This window comes from Lissotriton vulgaris, chromosome 4_1 (genome assembly GCF_964263255.1).
Source record: "Lissotriton vulgaris chromosome 4_1, aLisVul1.2, whole genome shotgun sequence".
In the NCBI taxonomy this organism is placed as follows: Eukaryota; Metazoa; Chordata; class Amphibia; order Caudata; family Salamandridae; genus Lissotriton; species Lissotriton vulgaris.
In genome coordinates, this window is record NC_141691.1 from 920,291,375 (window position 1) to 920,318,999 (window position 27,625).

General features: G+C 45.8%; 1 protein-coding gene across 1 annotated transcript in view; it reads left to right on the top strand.

The window, feature by feature from the left end:
- SYCP2L (synaptonemal complex protein 2 like) overlaps positions 1-27,625 on the top strand; it is a 1,791,741-nt gene that overhangs the window by 513,848 nt on the left and 1,250,268 nt on the right. Inside the window, exon 11 of the mRNA XM_086966882.1 lies at positions 23,806-23,851. Coding sequence (XP_086823008.1) covers positions 23,806-23,851 — 46 coding nt within the window. The remainder of the gene's footprint in view (positions 1-23,805; positions 23,852-27,625) is intronic.

Genomic DNA, 27,625 nt, shown 5'->3' on the forward strand with positions numbered 1-27,625 from the left:
GGGGAGAGCCCAGTCTGCCTGGTCGTCGGCATGGTGGCCACCCTGCCTTGGACCAACCCCAACCCCCTGCCAAGAGGCACGCAATTTGGGGGTGTGGTTTGATGCGGGTCTTACTTTTGGCCCCCAGATAAATCGGGTGGTGGGAGTCTGTTTCGGGATTCTGAAGAAGTTAAGAAAAGTCCTTGACTTACTCCCGATTGAAGCCCGTCAAACCCTGGTTCATGCTCTGGTGACAGCTAGGTCGGACTATGGGAACCTGCTGTACTTGGGGGCTCCAGAAAAAGCATGGCTCGCCTGCAAGTGCTGCAGAATGCGGCAGCGCGTTTGATTCTCAGACTGCCTAAAAGGGCGCCTTCTAGGGCGGCCCTCCAGCAGCTTCACTGGCTCCCGGTAAGGAGAAGAGTGGAATACAAAGCCCTCTGCACCTGTCACCGTATCTTGAATGGCAGGGCACCCGACCCCCTGACTAAATTGATCGAAGTGTACAAACCAACACGTGCGCTTAGATCCACAGGGGGCGGCCTACTGAGGATCCCGAGAATCAAGAAAGCCCGCATGGGAGGTAGGTCCTTTAGATGCCTAGCGGCAACTAACTGGAATAAACTGCCAGCGGACTTGCGCCTGGAACCGGAGGAGGCTAGGTTCCGAGCGAAACTGAAAACACTCCTCTACACTAAATAATTGTCCGCTCAGTTTCTGTGTCCCCTGCTTACTGCCTCTCCCACTTTCAGCGCGTGGACACGCCGGTGTGCGTAACGCAGCGCTCTACAAATGTCCCAATAAATAAGGCTCCTAAAGCTCTATAAGTCCTGATCTTCCGGCCAGTATACCTCCCTCGAACACGAATATTACAATCAGACTCAATATTTATATTCAGGTCTCCACAAAGAATTAGCGGTTGACTCCAAGTAGCGAGTTCTAGGTTAATAGTATCAAATACCTCGCTATCATCCAGATTCGGACCGTATAGGCAGCACATTGTAAATTTATTACCTTCTACAATCATTTCTGGGAGCCCCCATCTCCCCCACTTGTCGGCTAAAGTTCTGACACATTTCCCAACCCCTTTTCTCATAAAGATCGCAATCCCTCTTTTAATACCGGTCTGCTTAGAGCAAACTAGAAGGTCGAGACCCAGCCTATTCAGTATGTTTCTTTTATCCCAAGAAATGTGTGTCTCCTGTAAACCCAATATGTCAATTCGTGCCAACTTAATTAGTCTAGACAAAATCCCTATCTTTTTAGGGTCATTGAGGCAATTGATATTTAACGTACACATTTTAATGTTCTTATCCATCATGTCAGAAAATTATTACCAAACTTAACATCATTAGTCTTCTTCTGCAAAAATGTATACCAATTATATCTATTTTCTTGTCTTTCTGCACCTTAACAGCTACCACTGCCTTACACCCCCACCACCCCCGTGCCCGCCATTCCCCCTCATCCCGCAACCAATCCCCCTCCCCAACACATGAGGCTCAGGAACAATCAGTTCCTGTTAAGTATGCTGTGCCATGTCCCCCCACCCGCGAGCACCCCTGGGGAAAGGAAAGAGAAAGAACAAACCATATTGCAAGCAAAGAGCAAACCAATGTATACGTATAATATACATCTAATACATATATAGCACAAATCATATAGCATAAATCAACTCAACCGATATTCAGATCCTAATAGCAATACCAAATCAAAATTTAGTAACTAGACTCCACACTGAGTTGCTAAATTAATAATTAGTCAAAAGCTTGTTCTTTACAGCTCATAGGGAGTCTAAGTACTCATTGGCTTTAATTTCAGAAAGGAAAAATTTAATCTGCCCTTTGATCACTATTTTTAATTTAGCTGGATTTTGCAAGTAAACAGGGGCCCCCTTCTTTTGAAATTCTGGGATTAACTCTCTTAGGTGCCAGCGCTGGGAGACTGTAGCCTGGCAGAAATCGGGTCGTACAAAGAATGCGCAGTTCTTAGCTGTGGCTTTTTCATCGGGACGGGCTAGACTATAAATTTCTTCCCTGGCGAGAAAGTTATTAAAGCCGACTAATATAGCCCTGGGATATTCTTCCTCCCCCTGCCTAGGCTTTTTTACACTGAATGGAAATCTGTGCACTCTGCACTTCTTTTGACCAGTCCCAGGATGTAAGGTCGGGGAATGCTTCAGTCAAAAGTTCGATCATAAATCTTCTTGCATCCGCCCCTTCCTTTTCCTCGGGTATTCCCAAAAAGCGTAAATTGTTCCTTCGTGCCTGGTTTTCCAGCCCTGACAATTTTATATGTAATATCCTCATTGTATGCTTTGACACTCTCAAGTTCATGCTTTTGTGCCACAGTCTCTTCCTCAAGTGCCAAAATTCTGGCCTCCGCCTCAGATACTCTGCTAGCCATTTCAGTGCAAAGTTTAATAGTTCGTCGAACGGCGTTTTTAACTTTGGAGCAGGTCGCCTGAGTACGTTTATTTTCTAGCTTACTTTCGGCGCGATGACTCATCATGGTATGGTAGATGGTAGTGAGGGTAATCTCTTGAGGACTCATTGGAATAATCGATTTTCCAGAACCTTCTCCAGTTATTAGTTCAGCTTGCTCAGTTGATTCCAATGGTGCAGAAGCAACTGTTTCAGGTCCTGGACGTGTCAACACAATCATCACTGTCCCTACCGACCACACGTTGCAAACCCGGTAGAAGCATTTGAGTGTGGCGATATTACATTGAGTCTTCATTCCTCAAATTCTGCTTCAACAGAACTACTTTCTTCGCTATAGTCTTCCCAGTCTTTACTATGGTTCAAGTCTCGTCTGATGAGGGGTCAGACAAAGAAAAAAAGTTCTCTACTGCTTCCCCAGCCTCTTGCGGTACAAAGTTCTCCAAGTTCTCCAATTCTGCTGGTGTTAACGATGCATCAGTCAGCTGAAGCGCACTTATATTGTCTAGCGTCACACCAGCACTAAAATTCGACATTGCACCACCCTGAAGTTCTGTAGGGACTCCATTTCCCATAATGCAACAGTCTCCCAGAGCTCCTGAGGCTGAGTCCGTTATACCTAACCACATTAGCCCTCCATCAATGGTATTGTCACTAATAATCTGTGCCACTTCATCAGGACTCTGCCCTGTTCGGCCATTTCTATCGATTTCACCCATATTGCTCACCTTACAGTTTCTGGCAGATTGTTTCTCGAAGAGTGCTAGTACAGTTGAAGCTCTCCCTTTCTTTGAGGCGGGTGTATCCGTGTCAGCATTAGTACTTGCCGTTGTTTTCTTTTCATCCACTGACAGCGTGCCTGCACCATTACCTCCCGCGGCTCCAACGGCAGCTTTTGATGAGATGCTCCTTGTCACTGTTTTGGTCGGCTCTTTAAACTCCTTAGGCGGCATTTTCTTTTTTCGGCTCCCTCCGCGGCCGCGGACCATGTAGCTTCAGGGACCGGGTACCAGTACAGGGAAACGCCACAACGGGGCGCACCGCCGGGAGAGGAGAAAACCAACAAGCATCCACAGACCGCAGGCCGCGGGAGCAGGATTACCGGTATGAGGGCTTCCAGCTGAATTGAATGGAGCAGGGAGTGACACGTCGGAACTTGCAATTAAATTCAAGTATCGCAAGAGCTAAAATTAAAGCTGAGATGCTTCAGAGAGCAGAGGTCGTCCAGCTAAATGTAGAGCGTTCTCTCCCCTGGGTGCCCGGGGCAGGGAGCGAGCTGTTCACACAGCCCACGCCACGGCAGCCATCTTGCGCTCCGGATGCAGATGGTGTCATGCTTTATCATCTGGTCGCACCGTGTTTCCTAAAAACCTGGGTGGGCTCAACCACATCCGAGGGAGCACTTAAAAAAAAATGTAATACTAAAAGGGATTAAAAATATTAAGAAAAACTAGTGAACTCCCGGCTTCTCTTTATTTTGGATGCCACTGGTATGGTTAAAAATTATTAGTGAATTTAAGGGGACCATTAACCAAAGTCAAATCATCTGAATAGCATGCCCTCGATGTAAACACTACTTTATCCTGATACCACCACCTTCTGATGGCCCTGCATCATGACATGAGCATGGACGTGTGTATACCACACGGTTCCACCCACCCTTAGCAGTTCCTCATACTGACAAAATAATTTGTTGGCCAAAATCAAGACATCTGAATAGTAGGTCCGCGATGTAAAAGGCTACTTTTCCCATATACCACAGACTTCCTGCAGCCCCACATCATTACATGAGCGTTGAAGTGAGCTGAGCTGCTCCACCCACCCTTAGCAGTTTGCCTCTCACTTTAAAAGTGACAAGGAAGCAACGAGACCACATCGGCATGGGTGATAGTTGGCATTCTAGGCAAAAAGCAACACATAATGCTTTGAGTGGTAAGACCATAATTTCCAACTCTACCCTGAGACAATTGATGTTAGGAGGGATATGAGAGTATTAATGAGTATTAATTAGTGTATGTCAACAGGGACGTGTCCCGCAAGCCTGTATATGGTGTGGTTATTTACCTAGGAGGGTAAGAACTCTACGTATTGTGCTGCAATGATCTATTGCAAGGGGAAGTAGGCACAGTTCCCTTTGCATTGAGGTGCATGGAACAACATGTCGGTGCATGCTCGCTGTATTGTGGTGTCACTAAACAGTCTGTGTATCCTCTGAGAAAGGGAGCAGCTTGAGACCAAAGATTTTCTCTTTATTTTCTTTTTTCATCTTGCAGCCTTATGAGTTTGATGACAACGGGCACTAAATATCTGCTATCCATCTGGGGCGAAGGCAAGTGGCCCAGCCTCACCTCTTAATGTTTCTTTTATGTTTGTCGCCCATCTGTCATCACATTAACAAATCTGAAACCACAGACTGGATGGTAACATATTCATTTCAAACACACAGAGTTTAAAATAAGAATAGTCCTGATAAAAGCCCTGGACCCTGCTGTGGGGTGAAGAAGGGCTTTATAAGGGTATTTGGGTAGTAATCCTCCCTTTAAATTCACTCAACTAACTATAATAAAAATTTGTAACCATAACAGCGGCACCCTATATAAATGGAAACTGGGGTGTCTCTATTAATATTAGAACAATATTCAAAGAGGTTCTTGGGATATGTTTAAGTCCACCCTGGGTTTTAGGGACCAGGGTGCAACCGGACAAAGCATGACATCAATAGGGTGCATGGAGTTCACAATACAAATATTACAAATTATTTTGGGCATAGGATGGTAAAGCTATATTAAAGCAGTAGAGGAAGGCTGATGGGATACCTTGTTGCAAAATGCATAGGAGCTGTGAGAGAACTATTACATGATGTACCAAAGAAGGTATTCCAAATAAACTGCTTGAGTGGGTCCTGGTGTAGTGGTCAATGCAGTTATCTAGTCCAGGTGAGGACTAGCTTACTTCTTTGAAAGGCCTAATCTTGTTATCTTTGTGAGTGCGTCCCCCCACCTCTGTGTGAGAATGTCATTGCTGGAGTTGAAAGCATGGGCAGTATGACAGATTACATTTGTAAGGGCCTCCTGTAGTATTTCAGGCTCTCAACAGATTTAAAACTAAATCTGTTGTATAAAAGTAACCACAGGTGAGTTGTGGTCTTGATGATATTCGGAGATAGTGGTCCATCACACAAGAAAAATACACCTCCACTTATTATCCACGGAAAGGCAGCTATTCAGCATACTATCAATATCAACGCTCACTGCTGAGCTGGAACGTCAGCAGCAGTGGAATACCTGCATTGGAAACGTGGAAAAGGTGACTCCTCCCTCACTGCTGATTGAATTAAAAGCAGAAAACTCTTTGGAATGCTCAATGATCCGTGAGGTGAAGCATGATGCCCACACCCATCAGGGGTTTTGATTCGGTGACACTACTTCTCTGGCCTAGTGTGGACAGAAAGGAACTAATGGCTCGCAAACCTGTCCAAGAAGAAATGTTGATGACTGAGTTTTATACTGCTAAAAAGTATGTTATTTCCATATCTTGCATAGTTCAAGGGAGTCAATCTGCCTTAACGTGTGGGGGACTTGTGTTCCAAATTTTAGGCACATCCCAAGGAGGGCTAAGTCAGTGTGCATTTTCTTGAATGCTGGATTTCACGACCATCATTCAGTGCTCTGAATTTGAAGAGTGCTGCCAAAAAGCTTTAGTTTATTGGCCGAGTAAAGAAACTTTTGAGGTTTAAAATGTTGTGAACAATGTAGGCACTTTTGCACTTGAATCTGCCTTCAATAGGAAGCCATTATATATATAAGATGGCAAGATATATGTGGTCAAAGCGGTATATTCCTGTGGCCAGGCAAGCAGCAGCATTCGGTGAGGCTTTGATGGGGGCTACATTAGTTTTAGTAATGCTGGGAAGAAGATCTTTCCAATAGCCAAGTGTGGAAATGTGGCTTGAATGACAACTTTAAGGACGTTTTTGGAAGAAAGGATTGGATCCCAAAATTACGCTGATAGCATTTTAGCAATACAAAGTACAACCCACTCTTTTGGGGGACATCTAGAGATATGATGTTCTCAGCAATTGAAGGAGTGCAGTCAAGTATATTAGTGAAACATGGCTACTCTTCGATAGATGCTGTGATAAAAGCAGCTTCTTTTTCATCCTGCTCCTTCTATGGCAGTTTTTGCATTGGGAATATGGAATATTGAACTGGACACTCTTAATGAACAAATATATGGAGTGCTGCCATTCCTATTCTTTTTCATTCAAAACGATTTTTACACGTTGGTCCAAGATGGCTCTATAGTCTAAAGTGCATTTGCTTCAGTTATGCACAGCCATCCCCTTTGTCTTGCCACATCTCTAGCACCTACCCCTTCCCCACCCCGACCCTCTGGTCCATTGTGCAGCAAGCAACAGGCAAATGAGGTCTCTTTTGGCCATGGTCTGTGCCCAGCCATGCAGTATGTATTCTGATAGCCTGCACTGTTGAAATGTAGTTCAGAAAGCCACGTATGTTGGAGCACTCTTCAACAGTGATACCAAATATTTGTGACAGGCCCCACAACACCTTATCAATGCTGTTGTAGATTTCATGAGCAGTACCACCAATTTTCAGAGGGTCTACCATACCTTTATTGTGAGAATGAAGAACTCTCATAGAACTGCAATATAACAGCACTGGCACTTCAGGGGCGCTGCTATGCATTTGTGGGACAGTACTATTATTCCTCAGAAGGGCTGGCATATATTATTTTGACAGTACTCCCATAGCACATGATGGATATTCTCGAATGCATGGACAGAAATAAAAACCTCTTGATAGGATTGCCAAAAACAAGTTCACTGTATCAATACTTCTCAGCTGGGGTGCTATGTTCTTTATCGGGAAGGGTCAACAATGCTCAGTGGTGCTGCCATACTTGTAATAGGACAGTATCAACACCTCTCTGCAGGGTTGTCATACTTTTCATGGTCCGTAACGATATTTGCAGTCCATTCTCTTAGTGAAAAATCCAAACAGTCCTCAGCATGGTTTTCATATATTATTGGACTGAACCAGCCCTTATCAGAAGTGCCCTGAATGTTATTGGATTACCAACAGCAGGTTGGAAGCTCACTGAACTAATTCATCCAATGCCAGGAACTCATTTGACCCCTTTGACATAGGGTTGAATACTAATGTAGGATGGTTATTTAAGTATGGTCACAACCTTACTTGCGCTGACGTTCATGTCCACTGTCCATGCTCTTTCTGTCTGTGACTGTCATCCTGATATGGTCTTTGTCCCTATTTAGTGCCCTTGTTTCAGCATCCCATTGTCATTGTGTGCTAATGTTCAATTACCTGTGCTACGTCCATGTTTCCCTTTGTTCCCATGCCTCATTATCAATGTCATGGTGCACGTGGCCCAATGTCATTGAGCCTATAACAGTGTGTTTATTTTTCCTGGGTCCTTGCTTCGATAATGTCTGTTACTGTGTCAGTGTTCCAGTGTCATTGCCCTATACCTATCCCAGAGTAGCAGAGCCTAGACTCTTATTTCAGTGCCCTTTGCTCTTGTATTCTGGCCATTGTCTCATGGTCCATATCGGTGTGCCAAGTAGTTTCAGTGACCTCCTTGTAAATTTCACAATACAAGTGCCACTTTGAGATCTTTCCTTACTGATATCCCATTGTCCTTGTCCCAGAGTATTTTTTAGGTTCAGTTAACCACTGTTGGTGGTCTAGTGTCAAAACTGCCATGTCAGTGCCCCTATGTCATTGTCACAGTGCCCACCTCTTTGTCACTATGTTGGTGTTTCACTGTCCTTGCCTTAATTGTCTTTTTGCAAAAAAAAACAATTAATGGACAGAATGCAGAACAATGTCATACATTCTCCCCAGTACAGAGATCAAGGCCTAAATCGATCGTTTTTTTGCTCACCATGCCATTCCAGTTTGGATCCAGCCATATGCAAATCAGTCTTGACCCTGCGCCCAATGGGAACAGTCCAGCCCGAACTGCCAGGCCAGTCCTCCCTGGACTGGAAACAAGCATCCTAAAAATGATAAAATACACTTTTGTTTAAAGAACTGTCTGTGCATCAAAATGGTGCTAATAAAAAAGGGACTGAAGGGGAGTTCAATACATTATAGATAATAGATGCTTACATTACATTTTGCAGCCTTGCTATTTGTCTACAGTGTTCAGCTTATGTCTCATCAGTGCTTAAAGAAAAGAACATGTTTGCAGGTTGGAAATGTTCGCTGTTAATTGCAAAGCACTTTCTTTTCCATTGTTTAATTTGTATTTTACCCATGTTTGAAATGTGCTTAACATTGATTGTAATAGTAGGCTCCTGGACATTCTACTCCAGCCTTGTTGCGAAAAATTGTGACGCGAGGCGGGTGAGGTGAAGCTAGACCAGATAGGGGCCCATGAGGAACCCCTAACGGCGGCAGAGCCACCGGAAGTGCAAAGACACGTAATGATTGGACTTGTAATTTGAAAAGGATGAACAGCCCAATACACGAAGATGGGAGGGGCGTCCAAGAGGGTTGAAAAGTGGCAGGGGCCGACCTTTACCAGAATCGGACCTCGCCTCATTGCCTTGGAACACACCCACCAACAAGAAGTGAATGTGGTTGTCTCAGCCGTAAGGAAAGTGAATAAGGGCGGTGCAGCACAAAAAGGGGACCCAGAGAAAAGAGTAACCTAGGTAGAAGAGCTGCTCAGACAGGGACATGGTGGAGCAGGTGACTGCACACTGTTGTTTGTACCATCGATTTCCGAGCGCCTAGAGACCTGCAGGTGATTGGGCGCGTTATAAATCAAAAATAACAATAACAATAACAATAACAACCAGAATAGAAAAGGTGCTCAGACACTGTCCTTGGGATGCCACACAGCAGGGGCAGGTGAGTGGTCAGCAAGGTTCAGTAAGTGGAACAGCGCTTGCAGCCCGGGCTGGGTCTGAAAGTCGACAACAAGGTCGGTACCAAGGTAAGTCTAGACCCCACAGAACTTGAGACCCCTGCAAAAGGGCCATCGTGCAGGGGCAGTGCTGTCAGACAGAGATGCAAGGAAAAACAGAGGACAACATTCAGAGTAACAAGTCAGTGTGATATGTAATAAACAAACATGGGTCGTAATGACCAACCTGTAAGTTGCAAGATATATGGTCCATGTTTTGTAATAAACTGTGGCCTTTATGCACCACAAACTCTTGTCCCCTGAATGATTGCAAGGAATAGGATAATGTATGGTATGACCAAGAAGGATAGGGAAACTTGCATGCCTGGAAAGGGTTTAAGGGAGTAGGGCAAAATCAATGAGCATACAATGAAATACAGGCTTAAGGCCCTTGTGGATTTTCCCCAACCGGCCATCTTGAGGGTTTTTTTTGTACCTCACTGCTCGTGAACCGTTCAAAGGCCGCTCATGTGCCGGCAACTGGAGCGAAAGTTTGGTTCTCGGAATTGAGCAGTATGCAAAGCACACAAAATGGACAACCGCTTTCTCCGGGTATTGGGTCAGTTTGAAATTAAGTTTTAGAGCTTTGCACTGCAAATATCCTAATGTTAAATTGTTTGAAACTCTCCTTTTTAAAACAATTATGTTTATTGAAATTTTATAAAGGGGAATCAAGGGAAAAACAAAGAAAAGAAAGCGTCATCACGTGTTATATCAATCACTGACAAGGCAGTGTAAGCTTACATATCCTCCTGCAATAGACCTAGTCTAGGTATCCTATAGTCCATAGGCATCATAGAGTACACAGTACCACAGTGATGATTAAACCATAATGCTCCTAAAGTACCAAAAGTAGAAGGGAAGAGAGAGAGATTGCAAGGAAGGTTGGTCACCGGAGGGGTGTACGTAATGGCATTTAATTAAGAGCAAATGTGGAGAGAGGGGGGGGCCTTATTTATCCAGACAGAGCATCTGAGAGAAGCGGTCTGTGGGTGATCGTGGGGTCATGGGAGAAGATGGTCTTCAAAAAGTTAAAGAGCTCGGTGCCTGAGGGAGGCATAGTGAGTGTTTTCTATCTGAGAAAGGTGATGAATTAGGGGTAACCAAGTATGGTTGAATTCGGTATCAGTGTGCATAAAGCGGGCTGTTAGTACCTCCATTGCCATGGCATGCCAAAAGCGTAGGAACCATCCGGAGATAGGGGGGAGGAAGGTTTCTGCCAATAGAGAGCAATAGATTGTCTATCTGCTCCTACCATCTGCGCAATGATGTGCCAATCGGAGTGTGTCATGGCTGCAAGTTGCATCGGTCTGATGTGGGGAAACCCACTGTGTCCTTGATGTGACTTAGGACTTCCTTCCAAAATATGGCTATGTGGGCAGGCCCACCAGATGTGAATAAAATCTCCCACCTCTGTTCGACATCTCCAGCAATGGGGGGGGGGGAGCATAGGTAGTATTTTTTGTAGTCTAGCAGGGGGACAGTACCAACGCGTCACTAGTTTGTATGCTGACTTGTGTTGAGGTATACTCCTATACAATCTGGGAGTGTCACGCCATAGTTCCCAACTTTTAGGTGAAATCTCCTCTCCTGTGTCGACCTCCCATTGTTTCTAATAGGTGTGTAGTTGGTTGAGTTGGTGCTGTTGTAGGGTTTTGTACGTACAAGAGAGCCGTGGGTACCATTAAAGGTTCGGATCTGGGCTTCAAAATGAGTAAGCAGTCTGGTGGCTCCCTGGGAGTAGTTAGGGTGAGCAGCCAGTGACGTAGCTGAAAGCACAGTAATCTCTTGCATTGTTAACCGGTTTTGAAATTGTCCCCGTCAAATAGGTCTTGGATTATGCAACATTTTCCCAGAGACCATGAGCGTGTGGTTGTAGGGCTGAAGGGAACATGGGGTTGCGAGTTATGGGCATGTTGCGGGAATGAATGAATGAATGAATGTGGGTTTATAGAGCGCGTAGTAACCCGGAAGCATCCCAGCGCTAAAACCAAGACAGCCGATTCAGAGGTGGTAACCCAGAGAAAAGAGGTTCAGGGGAAAAGGTGGGTTTTCAGGAGTTTTCGGAATCGGAGATGACAGGGTTCGCTCCTGAGTTTGAGAGGTAGGGCGTTCCACAGTCTAGCTGTGTTCACCGAGAATCGCCGACCTCCTGTGCGTGCCTTTTTTACTCTGTGCACTGTGATTAGATGTTCATGATCAGAGCGGAGGGCCCTGTTGGCTTTGTAGGGCACGGCTAAGTTTTTAAGGATGGGGGGGCCTTTGTCCTGTAGAAGTTTATGTGCCAAACAAAGGGACTTAAACGTTATCCTTTCTCTTATTGGAAGCCAGTGCAGCAGTTTCAGCGCTGGTTTGGCAGATGTTCCTGCCGGGGTGTCCGTGAGAAGCCGTGCTGCGGCGTTCTGAATTTGTTGTAGTTTGTTGAGGGTGGATTCGGGTGCTCCAAGGAAGATGGCGTTGCTATGATCCAGTCTAGACCGGATCAGTCCTTGGATGAGCAACTTGCGGGAGGCTTGTGGGAGAAGGGGCAGGATTTTCCGGACCGATCTGAGAAGGCCGAAGCAGATTCCCGCTGTTTTTTTGGCTTGGGTTTTAAAGGATAGGTCCTTTTCCATCCAGACCCCTAGACTCTTGATCTCCTCTTTGGGCGAAGGGGGCTCTCCCAGACATGTGGGCCAGATGTTCGGGGGAAGGGTGGATCCTTTATGCCCAAGTAGCATGATCTCAGTCTTGGACCCATTGAGTTTTAGGGCTGATTCTCCCATCCAGGTGAAGATTTCAGATAGGCAGGTGTGGTGATTAGACGGTCCTTGGTCTGGTTGGGATAGGGAGACGACCAATTGGGTGTCGTCGGCATAGCTAACGATTTTAACTCCAAACGGGGCGACCACCTCCTCCAGTGGGGACATGTAAACATTAAATAGAGTTGGGCTAAGGGAGGAGCCCTGTGGTACTCCGCACTGGAGGGGGATCGCCGTGGAGCGGGGGTTACTCTCCCAGATCTGGAAGGTGCGATTGCTTAGAAATGACGTGAGCCATGACAGAGCAGTTCCCACCACCCCTATGTCATTGAGTCGCTGGATGAGGACCTGGTGGTTAACAGTGTCTAAGGCCGCACTGAGGTCCAGGAGGACCACTGCCACTGATCCTCCTGAGTCCAGAATGCATCTGTCCTCCTCAACCACTGCCAGGAGGGCGGTGTCCGTGCCCTGTCCAGGGCGAAATCCAGTCTGCGATTTCCGGAGAAGGTTGTTAGTCTCCAAGAAATGGGAGAGTTTTTTGTTAACTAGTTTTTCCGTAATCTTGCTAATTCCGGGGAGAAGGGAGATTGGCCTGTAGTTGGCCAAATCTGAAGGGTCTAGGAGCCTTTTTTTGAGAAGGGCTTTAACGACGGCAGCCTTACAGCCGGGAGGGACCGTTCCCTGACGCAGCGAGGAATTAATGAGGTCAGTTAAGGGAGTGGCGATTGTGGATGCAACCGTTTTTAGGATGCGAATGGGTACCGGGTCGCTGGGAGAGCCACTTTTTATCATGGCCAGCTTTTTGAGAACTTCTTCTACTGTTACCGGACCAAAGGTGTCCAGGTGGGTGGCTGGTTTGGTCGGCTGAGGATTTGAGTCTGTTCTTGGATTGGATTGGGTTGACCGTTAGTGTCTGCCCCCTTTTCTGAATCGTTTTTGGCCACTATAGGTGTGGCAGGTTATACTCAGACATGAGTCCCTTGCTCACAGCACCATCAGGATTCAAGCAAGCCGGGCCGATGACGGCTGAAATCCCAGAAACCGGTCCCCGGAAGCTTGTCTCCTTTCTGGTGAAGAATTGGCTTCGTAGTTTATTCTGCCCTGTTCCCATGATGCACTGGGCCAGGGACAGACTAATTTGCATATAGCCAGGTTCTGAGCTGGGATGGTGCAGTGAGCTAAATAACGGTGATGGATCAAGCCCTGATCTTTGGACTGGGTAAGAGTGGTCTGCTTAATTCAGACACTCTGTTCATCACCACCCCCTTTTCTGAATCGTTTTTGGCCACTATAGGTGTGGCAGGGTATACTCAGACATGAGTCCCTTGCTCACTGCACCATCAGGATTCAAGCAAGCCGGGCCGACGACGGCTGAAATGCCAGAAACCGGTCCCCGGAAGCTTGTCTCCTTTCTGGTGAAGAATTGGCTTGGTAGTTTGGTCTGCCCTGTTCCCATGATGCACTGGGCCAGGGACACACTAATTTGCCTATAGCCAGGTTCTCAGCTGGGATGGTGCAGTGAGCTAAATAACGGTGATGGATCAAGCCCTGATCTTTGGACTGGGTAAGAGTGGTCTGCTTAATTCAGACACTCTGTTCATCACCACCCCCTTTTCTGAATCACTCGGGTTAACTTGAGGCAAGGTGGCGAGGATGTTGTGAATTTTTTCGTCAAAATATTTTGCCAGTTTATGGCATTTGTCCTCAGAGGTGTCAAGAACTGGGGGAGGGTCAGGCACTTTGAGCAGTTCTTTCATAATGAGGAAGGTTTTTCTAGCAGAGCTGGAGGACTTTTTGATTCTCTCATCGAAGAATTGCCTCTTGGTGTCACGCAGGGCCGTTTTGTAAGTTCTCATGGAGGAGCGAAATGCATCTTTTCTGGATTTAGTTCCGTCTTTCCTCCATGAGCTCTCCAGTTTTTTGCATTCTTTCCGTAGTAGTTTTAACTCTGGTGTGTACCAATGGGAGGGGTTAGCTCTTTTAACTTTTTTCAGGGTGCTTTTTTTTGGAAGAATAGAGTCGAGTGAGTGGATGAGCCAGGATTTGAATTGCGTATCTGCGGTTACTGGATCTAGTGCCGGGGAGGGGGGGATAGGACTGTGTAAGCATGGAGGACAAGTCTTCAATCAAGAGTTTGGACCAGGTTCTATCCATGACACGCGTTTTGAGGGGTTGAGGTGGCGGGGCGCTGATTTGCCAGGATAGAGGGACCAGGAAGTGGTCTGGCCATGGGAGTGGGAGTGGGGTATAGTTCTTAGCTCGTTGATGTTGGTGAAAATAGGGTCAAGAAGGTGCCCTTTGTTATGCATAGCCTCTGAGTTCACTAGTATTAGGTCGTATGAAGTGAGGTTGAGTAGGGGATCGGACGCTGTCAAGTCCTGGGGGTCACAAAGGAGGAGATTGAGATCTCCCAGGATCATGAAGTTGGGGGATGAGGTTGCCAGTGAAGTAACGGTTTCTATAAGGGCTCTGGAGAACTTGGTCGGGACTCCAGGTGGGCGGTATATGAGTAGGCCGGAGACAGAGACTGTGGGTGAGATTTGTAAAGCGAAATGGCAGCTCTTGCAGTCTTCGATTGTCCCGTTTTTTGCCATGCAAACAAATTGTTCCCTATATATTATGGCAAGGCCACCTCCTCTGCCGAGGGCTCTGTTCTGAGAGTAGATTTGGTATCCTTGGGCAAGGGCACTGACTATGTCGGATTCTGAGTTGGGGGGTTAGCCACGTTTCCGTGAGGAACAGAATGTCAATCTTATGATCCTGTAAAGGGAGGTTTATCTCTACGGAGTGTTTCGGGAGGGACCTACAGTTCAGGAGGCCCAGTTGTAGGGCGAGTTGTCCAACCGTGGTGTGGACTGGGCTGCATAGATCGCAGTTAATAAAGGTTTTCTCCCCTTTGTAGATGTAGTTGCAGTTATCTTTTTTTGTGGGATTGAGTGACAGAAGGTTTCCTTGAGTGTAGCAATAGCAATCACTGGTGGGATTGGGCATGGAATCTGGGCCTAGGGCCGGCTGGGCCCGGACGGGCACAGACGGGCTTACCTTTAGCGCGCTGACGGCGCGCCCGCTGTGCGTGTCCGCTGCGTGTCCGGTTCAGGCACATTTTGTACAGGTGGAGGGGGGGACGTGGCCTCTGAAATGTGGGCGTGGCCTCACTTCCCTCTAATGGCAGCAATAAGTTTTCCAAAGCGCTGCGGCAGCGTTCAAGTCGGCTGCGCGGTGCGACTTCGGTGATTTGTAGGAGGGGGGGAGTGTTCTAATTCAGGTGAGTTCACACAGGTTAGAAACAGATTAAAATAACAGTGCTTTGGTAATTTTCAGTGAGTGTCTCCCGGCTTCTGCCTCAGGAGCTGTCAGGGCTAATGCGTGCAGAGGTGCGGCGCGGCTTATATAGCGAAGGAGAGGGGGCGTGGCCTCTGAAATGTGGGCGAGGCCTCACTTCCCTCTAATGGCGGCAATAAGTTTTCCAAAGCGCCGCAGCAGCGTTCAAGTCGGCTGCGCGGTGCGACTTCGGTGATTTGTAGGAGGGGGGAGTGCTCTAGTTCAGGTGAGTTCACACAGGTTAAAAACAGATTAAAATAACAGTGCTTTGGTAATTTTCGGCAAGTGTCTCCCGGCTTCCGCCTCAGGAGCTGTCAAGGCTAATGCGTGCAGAGGTGCGGAAGTTTTCCAAAGCGCCGCGGCAGCGTTCAAGTCGGCTGCGCGGTGCGACTTCGGTGATTTGTAGGAGGGGGGGGGGAGTGCTCTAGTTCAGGTGAGTTCACACAGGTTAAAAACAGATTAAAATAACAGTGCTTTGGTAATTTTCGGCGAGTGTCTCCCGGCTTCCGCCTCAGGAGCTGTCAGGGCTGGGAAGGGAAAGATATAAGGCCTTTGGGAATTGCGATTTTATCCCAAAGAAAAAGTACTGTTTTGGTGGGGGTCACTATGTATGCAATTTGTTGCCGCACAATTCTGGAGAGCCAGGCCACATCCCAAAGGAGTCTGCATGTGACTGCCCGGTCTATGTGAAACCAGTGTTTCTCCCTTTCCTGGACCACCCACTTTGAGATCAATCGAAAATTATACACCCATTAATAATCCAGGAGGATAGGGCAGGGTAGACCACCACGGTCACAAGGCAACACAAGCTATTTGTTGGAGAAGCTTGTGTGACCTTTACCCCATACAAAAGAGATTAGGTCTCTTTGGAGCTTCTGGATATCTATCTGCAGAATGGGTGTGGGCAGGGTTACAAATAGGTATAAGATTTTGGGCAAAAAAGCAACATTTTAACTTTTGAAGCAACCCATCCAGGAGATTGGGAGTTTTTTCCAGCATCAGATGTCTTCCCGGATTTCCCCGTCGACGTACGGGCAAATTGACCTGGGTCCAAGAGGAGAGCGACGCTGTTAAGTTACGACAGAGGTATCAAATTGGACTGTCAGACCAAAGTAAATGCGTAAGAGAGAGGGGAGTCACTGGATTTCCCCATTAGAAAGGGTGAGGTTTTAGATATGGGACTTGATCATGTTAATCCTGAAGCCAAAGGCTATTTTGTAAGTGTGTAGCAGGGAAGCTAGTGCCAGGAGCAAAGTGATAGGTGTCATGAGCGTGAGTAGAAGATCATCCGCAAAAAGGGATACTTTGTGATTCTGACCACCAAAAAGGGATACCCGTTATATCCTGGGATAGTCATATGGCTGTAGCTAAAGGTTCAACTGCTAGGGTGAAAAGGAGTGGAGAGAGTGGGCATCCTTGCCTGATGCCACTAAGCACAAGGAATGAAGGTGTAAGCTGACAATTGATGCCAATCCACCTTGTAGGGATGACTTAGGGGGCCATTAGTTTGGAGATCATTGCCGATCCTAGCCTATCTTGTGGAGGACCGCTCGTAGGAACTGCCAGTCTATGCTGTCAAAAGCTTTCTCTGCATCAAGAGATACCAGGAAAGCTGGGATGTCTCGGCTTTGAACTTTTTCGATGAGATGTGTAACATGACGGATGTTGTCTACGCCCTGGCAGTGCCGAATAAAGCCCACCTGGTCTGAGTCAATCTAGCCCGGGAGGTAAGGATCCAACCGGTTCGTCAGTATTTTGGTGTATATTTTGGCACCTGTATTGAGAAGGGCAATGGGATGATAAGTGGTACAGAGAGAGGGATCTTTACCTGGTTTAGGGATGAGCACCACTTCCCCTTCTGACATCGTAGGGGTAAGGCCCGACATTTCGGAGAAGGTATTACAAAGATGGAGGAGGTAGTCTTGAATTTTGAGCATGAAAGTGTGGTAGAAGCGAACTGTGAGGCCATCTGGTCCCTGGGTTTTACCTGTCGGGAATTGTTTTAGGGCCTGTTGTACTTCATCCAGGGTAATGGGATCATCAAGGAGCTTCGCGTTGTGAGAATTTATAGGTTCCCAATGGCATGCGCTGAGAAAGGAAGTTCTCTTGTGGTGCTTGAGGGGCCGCGGTTTAGAGCTATTTTTAGAGGGCAGAGAAAGCCTGCCCTTTGTCTTGTTCTGTCGTTCCCCAAAAATTATCCAAATTCTTGATTTTGGAGATGTGTGCTTTAGCTGACTGGGCCCGGCGACGGTGCGCCAACAATGGCCCCACCTTGTCTCCCCCGGCAAAGAATTTCTGTTTGTGTCATGAGTGCACATTCTGCTCTATTAGTTCGATGCAGCTGACCCTGTAGCATGGCGAGGCATTTTTCATGCTGAATCGAGGCTGATGTGTGGGCTGCACATTCTAAAGGTTTATTATCTTTGGCTAGGTTTGTTTCTACCAGGCGGGCTTCAAAATAGCGTCCATTGCAATGGAGGAGATGACCCCCAGATTGTTGCTTTAAAAGCATTCCAACACGTGGATTTAGGTAGGTCAGGGGGTATTTGTATAATATAAGGCTAGGATCTCTTGGAGAATCTGAGCTACATCTACTTGGTCTCGTAAGGTGTGGGGAGAGAGGCGCCACCATCTGGGGGTGTCGTGACAGTGACCGGGCATATGGAAAGTTATGGCTATGTAACCATGATCTTATATAGATATGTCTGATGTAGTGGCTGACTCCAGGGATCTTATCAGAGAATGGGAAAAAAAGCAATAGTCAATATGTGAGTAGGAACAATGGATGTGTGAGTAGAAGGAGGAATCCCGGTAGTCGGGATATCGATACCTCCAGGAGTCCACCAGGCCCAAGTTCGTCCGGAACCTGCTAAGAGCAGCTGACATTGCCCCTGTGCCTTTCTAGGTAGCGGTGCTGCAATCTAAATCCAGATCCCAGACTATGTTAAAGTCACCCCAAAGTATCACTGATCCCTCTAGGGAGCGCCAATGGTCCTTCAGCAGAGTCCTCAAGAAGGCGTCTTGTGTCTAATTGGGTTCATAAACATTGAGAAGAGATAAGGGTTGCTCACCTAGCTGTGTTTGAAGTTTCATATAGGGGTTCACCCTAGTGGATGTTTTCCCCAGCATGGTTTTAGTTAAGTGTTGCCACTCCTGCTGTTTTAGAGGCAGAGGATGCCCAGTATTAGCAGGGATATTTGGTGTGTGTCTGTGAGTAATAAGTGTGTTTCTTGTAAGAAAATGATGTCAGGGTCCTAAAGGAGCAAGTATTGCCAAATCTGGATCTTACCTTGGGTGAATTGAGCTCTTTCACAATAAGGGAGAGGAATTTAATAGGTGGCACCATAGTCACGGTGATAGGAAAGGTGGTGACAAGTGGTGCTGGGACTATGTATGGAAGGGCTAAAGCCTCTGGGCGAAAGAGTGGAGGGAGTATGTCAGGTGTCCCCAATAGTCAGGGCGTATGAGGCAGGTTGCAAAGTGGTCCCCCTGCTGAGCGTGTCAGCTATTGATATGCCTACGCTTAAAAAGGTAGGAGGGTGGTTGTAGGTTCCTGTCCGTAAAGTGTTCGGCCAAGCTCACCAGTGACGCCCAGAGAGGTGAGGGAAGGGAGAACATAGACAGCATCCTAGTCTAACTAAGACTGATTTATAGACCATGTAATATAGTCTATAGTGTTCCTAAGTCTATGGGTAAAATGCAGGGGCTTCTAAACTTGTCTTTTAAAAAGGTGAATAGTTACTCTTCTGAAGTTGCTGATGATTGGGCTGGTGAGCGGGGCTCACTCATGGTATGGATGTGCTGAATGATGTCCTGTTTGGCTTGTGAGGATTCCTGTGCCTTGGGGTTGGACCTGCGTCGAGGGGTGGTACAGTGGCCCAATCTGGCCAGGCTGGTACCCTACGAGAGGCCAGAGGAGAGGAAGAACTATCTTCTTTGAATTCCAACGGAAGCTGGAGAAGTTGCTTTGCCTCCCGCAGCAACCGAAGAGCCAGTCGTTTGCCCTCCCGGGAAAAGATCAGGTCAAAAGGATGGCCCCATTGGTATTTGATGCAGTGTTTGCGCAGCTTGTTGGTCACAGGTTTGAAGTCTTTGCGCTTGCGCAGGGTTACAGGTGCAATAGTCTGAAAAATCTGAATTGAGTATCAGTTATATGATCAGTTGGGAGCTCCTCAAGCTTTCTGCAAGATGGCTTCTTTTTTGACAAAAAAGTGGAAATGCATGAAGATGTCTGGAGTGAAGTCTGACCACCCTCGAGGTCCAGCCACCCGGTGGGCTCTGTCTAAAGTGGGGGGGAAACGTGTCGTCATCAGCTCTGATGGTATGTAAAGTTCCACCGTGAAGACCATGATTTCCTGACCCTCCGCGTAGAATGCCTCTGATATGGAGATTGAGCCGGTTCCTATTCTCTAAGTCCTCCTCCTTTAATTTAAGGTCAATATGCTGGTCCTCCAGTGCTGCCATTCTGTGCCATAAGAGTTCTCATGGTCCACTGACCGTGCATCCATTGAGCTTTCGAGGTAGTCTACCCACCCGATCTCTGACGTCTCGTTGAATGTCTCCGAGTCAGGTCTTGAACCCTGTTTTGATAGAGCCAATTTCAGTTTTAGTTTCCTGCAGAAAAGTGGTCATAAAAGCCTGCGTGACTGGGACGTCAGCCATAGTTTTGGGGGGGTTCAGGGACCCATGTCATCTCAGCGCTTGGTTTCATCCAGAGGGAGGCCACTGGGTTTTCTTTAACCAGGGTAGGGAGGGAATCTTCACCAGCTTTAGCCCTTGGCATGGCCATATGAATGCCATCTGTTATATAATGGCCTTAAGGCAGGGCCACCTCCAGTTGCACTGTAGGCAGGCAAAAGGAGAAAATGGGTCCAGCACTGGATGCAATATTGATTGCTTATGAGGTTGAGGCGATCTAGGTATCTCACGGGGGGGGGGGGTAACAGGCAGGTCAAGGCTGGGTCAGAGGGTGTAATGAATATGCTTTTCACTAAAAGGATACACCCAAACCCTGCACTCCCCCTCTGAGAGGCAAATATTTCACTACACCTTTAATAATACACTTTAAACAGCACTCCCAAAGACGAGGCGAAAACCCAGCACTCCCAAAGGCGAGGCAAGAACACAAATTCTGGTGCATTTAAAAATAACACGCACAGGTTTATTAATGCAATATTTTAAAAGGGTAGGCCAAATATATCAGTAAATGCAGATTCTAAGGTATCAAACACTTTTAAATGAACAAGTAATATAAAATGCAGTATATACACAAATAGCGAAGAGTAGAAAATGATTATATAATGGTTAGGAACACCTCACCGACTGATTTTGCATCATCCTGCCAACTCTAGCTGGGGAAGCCCTTTCAACAGCCCAGAAAGGAGTTTCAATCAGGACTCAAGTTCCGTCACCTCCACAGCAATACGTCTATTCTGTGGTGATCTTCTACCTGGCCCCCGATTTCCCAGCTTAAATATCATTACTAAACGTAAGACGAAGCTTCTAGAAAACCTCGCCCCTTTCTCATTAGAAAAAAACAAGCTGGCTGGTGCCAGTCTGCTTCAAGGACAGGAAGGAGGCTGGCCAAGCTCCCGTGTTTTGGCTCGGAGTTGTACATTCCACAGTACACTTCTCACAACATGTTCCAGTTCACTCTGGTCAGTGATGAGCGAAAAACAAGTGAAGAGCAGACACCTGTACTCCCCACTTCGCAGCCAAGTTCGAGCAGCAAGGCAAAGCCAGACAACAAGATGAAAATAGGCTAAGACAATAGTAGGAACTCATAATTAACAAGCAAGTCAAAGTCAGAAAAAAAATGACATAAGGCCATGTCAAAGCCAATAGTAAGCACCTATAATTCTCATAACCCACACAACTTTCAAGCACTGAAAAAGTTTGAAGCAAGGTAAAGTCCGAAAGCAATATGACATGAGGCCATGTCAAAGCCAATAGTAAGCACTCAAAATTCTCATAACCCAAAAAACTTGCAAGTGCCACTGTGCATGCAGAAGAGCTTGAAGCAAGGTAAAGTCAGAAAGAAAGATGGCCTGAAGCCATGTCAAAGCCAATAGTAAGAACTCCTAATAATTCTCACCAAAGCACAACAGAGCACATGTGTGCACCACTGCCCACAACACTGAACTTAGAGGGAGAGAGAGGTGGAATGTGCTTTTTGGTCCCCCTCACGCCTTTAAATGCACATCCAACACCTTCTGCTCTTGGCAAAACTATCCCACTCCGTGACAGCTCCCACTAAAGGACAGCAAGATAACAGGAAATAATGGAAGTAGGCATAATCCGGACTGTCCTACATCAAGGCTAGGGTAAAATAACACACTAAAGTCAGTTATAATGGTGGTAGTTGAAGGTCATCATAGGGTGTCCAACCACAAGAGGGGCTCTTTCACTACAGAGGGTTCTCGGGTTGTATGGTGGAGCATTGATCTGGCTATCTCCTGAGGAGAAGAGTTCACAAGTGTGTATATACTCTTGCTAGTTTCAGAGGGTACAGCAAGCAAATTAGTGTGCTCCTCACAGGTTTAGGTGGTGTCTATATTGGGGGAGGGAGCCCCACTCGGGTCAAGACATCTAACATACAGGGCCCCTAGCCAGCCAACCAGCCTTCCAATATCTCTGGAGCGTGAGGAGTCAACAATGAGGCTCAGGAGGCAATCGAGAGGCCCAAGCAGGTGATCAGTGGCCCAGCCCATGCCACACACTGGGCTGGGTGAGGAGGTCCCAATAAAGTGCCTGTTGGCCCAGGCTGAGAGGCAGAGCCTGGGAATGAGGCCTAGAGCACAGGGACACCACACAGCCAAATCAACATGGTAGGTCCCAATTTCAAGGGTGAGGCTCAGGGATGGTAGGTTATACCAGAGAGAGGAGGTAGGGGAGAGTGACCCGCTGCTTGGTTTACACAGCCAATCCCATTTACCTCCTTCATAGTTGCAGCCTGTAAAGCTCGCCCAGAGGAGAGAGAGACTGCTGGCCGCCAGACGGCGAGGGCCCAACCAGGGCTCAAGGCAGAGACCAGCATCCTTTTTGGTCTCCTTCAGGCTCCGACGACGACAAAATCTAGGGCCGGGTCACACCAGCCTCAATAGGAGTTCCGCCCTGGCAAGGCTCCGCCAATCCCACCAATCGACATCGGGCCTGGAGGCGTGAAATACAGGGCCCGAGCCCAGGGCAGCCGCCTATTCGGTGGTGGAGTTCGAGAACGGGACGGCCGCCTTTATTCCCAGCACCAAGGAGAAGGTGGCACTAGCGCCACGTCTCCTGGCAGAAAAGTCAAAATGGCAGCTCCGTGCACCGCAGCGACATTGCAGTCGAGACTTCTCTTTTCTTTAGGAGGTTGTTTGAAAGTACCCGGCACCGTCCGCTCCGTCCTGGGAGGTAAGCAAGTGTTTTTGGGTTGAGGCGGGTGCCAGGGAAGCAACGGATGCTTATGTGTAGGCCACGGCAGAACGGAGACTCGTGTCCTACTCCATTTGTGTGTTAGACACCCCCGAATATCCTTTTCAAATAAATGTCTCAAACTAACAATTGGGGTTTGTGTTTGGATTTAGAGGTTATTTGGTTGTCATCTAAATGATCTATTATCGGTTTCAAGATGTATCAGTATCTCTGCCCTCCACAGCATCAAAATCTGCACAATTAAATTGCTCCAAACAGGTAACTCTGAATAGGTGTTATTTTTGGTTTAACGTGAAATCTTCAGTTCTTTATCAGATACTCGCCTTATTATAAGGTGCTGGGTCATCTTTTCAATATCTGGATTGTTACTAATTACTTTGATGCAAAATACTGGCTGTTTTCGAGGTCGTGAACATCTCACAAACCATTTCCGAACTCTGGAATATGCCTACCTTTACAAAGGATACGCGTAGGCTATTTAGGGACGTTCTGTTTTGCCCACTGAGTTCATCCATCCATCCTGCCATGCAATCACTCGCTTTCCCTATCTATTCTATATGGTATGCAATCCCAGACATCCATCTCATGCTTGTGTTCGCCAACAGCTGTGAATCATTTGTTTCTTCCACCCAATATCCACCAGGGCCCATATGTCTCTTGCTTGTCTGTGGGGTTATCTCAGCATTGACTGTATGGATGCCTGTATGTGTGCTGTCCGTTGGTGCATCGCAACTCATCACTCAACCAAGAACCTTTGCTTCTAAAGCAAGCCAGACCTCTAGCCTTTTCCAATTTGCCAATTATGGTTGTATAGTTTCTTTATGGAGTTTCAAATATGAGGGGTTTTAAGTAAGACATTTTTGATCAGCATGATCCGCTGTTTACACAAGGTTGTGAATTGTGAATGTTATTTAAAATGCATATATTTTATGAAACATGTATTTCATTTCTTGCAGTGTTTATACCTTCCCCTGCATAACTGCTTTTGCAGACCTGGATGAGGTAATACTTAGTGGATTACAGTTTTGTTCAAATGCACATGCCTTTTGCTGATTTTTTTTCTGTTTTGTTCACAGTGATGTAGCCTTGTTTTGTGGCTAGTCCTGTTTTAATGGACCGCTCTAGATTTTCCAAACTACTAACTACTCGCAAATGAGTGCAACTATTTTCCATTGTGTATTGCGTCTTTTAACTGAAAGCAATATTGCTGTATTTATAAAAGCTGGCGTGTAAGAATGAGTCTCGATCACTTTTGTAATTTCTTCAAATGTTTAATTTAGTTCTTGAAGTTCTAATTTGGCCTTTTATCTCTTACATTGAGGGAAGTTCAATGCTCCCCATATCGTTGGGTGATGAAGTCAAATACTGAGAGGTGTAGGTCTTGTGATGAAGATACCTGCCCAAAAGTTGGCCGGCCACTGTGAAACTCACTACAGAAACGGCGGCAGAGCCACACACCTCAGTGGTGGGCAGGAGGGATTGTTGGGAGGTCCTCATGTTAAGAGCTGCGGCAGACAGGAGATTGACCCTTGCCTCCAACCTCTTTAAACTTGTAGGCATAGCCTCGCCACTTGCGTATATGGTGAATGGAGCATCACACTTCAGTGGTTAGAAGCTCCCAATAGGAGATGCCACCGATGATCTGCAGTAAAAATACATAGATGATCATTATTTCTGTATGGCACGGAGTATGACTTCCTGGGTCTTTCTTTGAGACTGCTTCCCCAAGGACAAGAGGTTATGCATATCAGAATCTGGAACTGCCACTAGGTGGCATTTTGAGCAACATAAGGAACTGTAGAAGAGGATGGTTCCTGGCAAGAGGTTACCAGAGGCATAGCTCACTGTACAATAACTTTATTGGATAGATGCATTACAAACACCTGTAGAAAATGTATATTGAGACCTTTCAGTCGACAATAGCAGAAGTTTGACTTTTGCAGCTAACATGATTTTTCCAGTAAGGAGAATAGATTGTAGCCACATTCACAAATTGTCGTTGAAGTTGATAGTGCATTTAGGTGTTGTACCTTTTACTCTTGTAATATCGGAAAACCTCTCTCCTCAGCACCCTGCCTTCTTTTACTGGTTGCCCATGTTTCCCCCTTGTCCTTTTACTTTCCATGTCCAATATTGGAAAACGCAAAGTCAAGCCCATTAGGAACATAAGAGTAGGGTGAAGGAAACACACAACAGAAAAAAAGCTGAAAAAAATACAATAGTTCATGTCCTTGCTAAACATCATAAAAGAAGTCAGAAGTCTTTGGTTACCTCCATCACCTCAGTCAAGTGCATATTTCCAAATAATGCTGAATAATCACAATGTTAGTCATAAAGAAGCAAAGAAGTGAATCTGAAGTTGAAATGTATATACCAGCCAACGCATCTCCCACAATTATAGCATTGGGTATTAATCATAGGTCTCAATTTAAAAATATTCTGAAAAGGAATCCAGGTCTTAAAGGAATAAGATGGGTCTGGTTTTGCCAGAATAACCCATAGAACATTACTCGTATGTTTCTAAGGGGAATCGTAAATGACTATCTTGTATCTCAATTCATAATTTAGTTATTTATACTCTGCAGTTGTCATTAACCCTTACACTAGAAGCTAAAGTAATGATTGCAACTGCCCCCTATGGACTAATAAACTGGGTTACACCAGAACACTGGCTACTTATTTTTGTTCATTAATGCCTAGGTGGCAAATTGCTTATTGTAACTGCTGACATCACTACCATAACACTTAATTGGAAAACATCATACATTCATTGTTTTCGAGAAGTGGTCCAATATCCCTTTCTAGTTTGCATTGAAGGTAAAAATACATGATCATTAATCCTTTTAAGTTTAAATTGTTTGCAAATTGTTTAAATGTATTTTAGTGCAAAAATAAAAAGGGATTGCCAATTTCAAAACCTTCTAGAGCATTTCATATCCCGGATTTAACAAATGTGTGTATATTTTGCTTTAGCAAATCTAGCAGAGAAAGGATATGTTGAATTTGTATACATGGATTTTTCCCCCATATACTTACTCCTCCTCCAGTGTAGGTTCATCTCTGTCTACAATTCGGCATAATATTATCTGGATTGATTTTTTTTAATATCGATAGGTGATTCCACATTACATGTGTTATTTTTTGCCCTGATACAGTTGTTTGTAAAATTTATGGGAAGTTACTAGCTCATATTATAAGATTTGTGTCGGTTTCCTAACTACTTGTTATTACAAAATTTAAGCATTGAAATCCTAAAAAGAATGTCCTTAAAAGCAAGGTAACGAGTTAACAACTTTTCTGTTACTAAGATTTCTATTTGCGAGAAAGCCCCACAAATGTTTCTTACCATTGTTTGAAACAGCTGGATAGCGAATGTGGAGTCACAATTTTCAGATACTGATCGAGCAGGGATCAAGGCGCTAGATCACTGGATCTGTCTCATGAAATGTTTAGGCAGGGTGTCGCATTTATGCTCTTGAGAGCCCCTATACCAGTGCGTCCTTGGTGTGAAGCCGCAAGAGGCTGTTGCACTGGGGTAACTGAGAATTATGTCGCCAATGGCTAAGTTGTGGATATGCCCTTCAAAGAAGGCACGTATGAACAGAAATTGATATGGCAGTAGTGGCTGAGTTGTCCTTCTCCCTCTTCCATCCTTTGATACAACACACAGCTCATATCAGAAATAAACTAAATCCTATGTCTCTTATTTATAGTGGTTTACACATATTGTCATAAATGACTTTCACAAGAGCCTCTCGAGCTGAAAGAGGGAAGAGCAATTTAGTGTTGGAGTTTTTCTTTTTATGGGAAGAGTTCTATATAGCGCGAACCTCGACGCGAAAGTATAAGAGAACTTTACATGAGCACCAGTTGTGTTGCAGATGGGCTCATTCATTTTTGTTAGGCACAGGGAGATTGTTTTTGCCCAGATTCACAGGACGTTAAGTGTTCCTGACAAGACTTCACCTGGTTCCCCAGCTCCCAGATCGACTGCCCTAGTAGTAAGGCCACATCCTGTCTCTTAAATGAAACGTATAATACTAAAGGCAGGGTGGGCACATTTTGTTTAGGTTTAGGGCGAAAGAATGCAGAGATGGGTAGGGTTAGTGTGGTGCAAGTGGATATCCTATAATTGGCGGCCCTGAATGATAACTTTGCTTGCAGTAGTGTATGTCTGGTATAATGTAGGAGGTGCAATCACTACCAACTATACTCTGTAGAGTACATGCAAGTTCACTGCGAATGTAATGCAAAACGTGTGAATTTGATCTATGTTTCTCCATTATGTTAGAATTTTTAGTTGTCTGATCATCACGATATTTGAATTTATGGAAAATGCTTGGCTGGAAAAGAAAGCTATTTGTATCCATAGATATCCAGTATAGATAAGTGGTAGTTGGCCATAAGCGTCAGTGGCACAATCCACAGCACCGGTTAACCTGATGATGCTGCAACATGACATTACTTGTTTGATTTCCCCTCAAATTAGAAACCTCTTTCTATTGATCATTTAGAAGAGCTACATAATTTGTAACGGAATGTGTATGCATTTATTTAAGGTTCAGGCTTAATTTTATTTTGTTAGCTTTGCCATATCTTCATTTAACCAATGCTTTATGTTGTTGGAACTTTCTTTGTCTTGAAGGGCATACGTCAAATATGTACTCTGAGTGATATCTATTTAATGCTCAAGTATTACAATATGGTTTGTGTTGGATGTCTTAATACCGAGCCTCTATCTAGAACGCTTCTCACTGCCAAGTAACATGCTCTAAA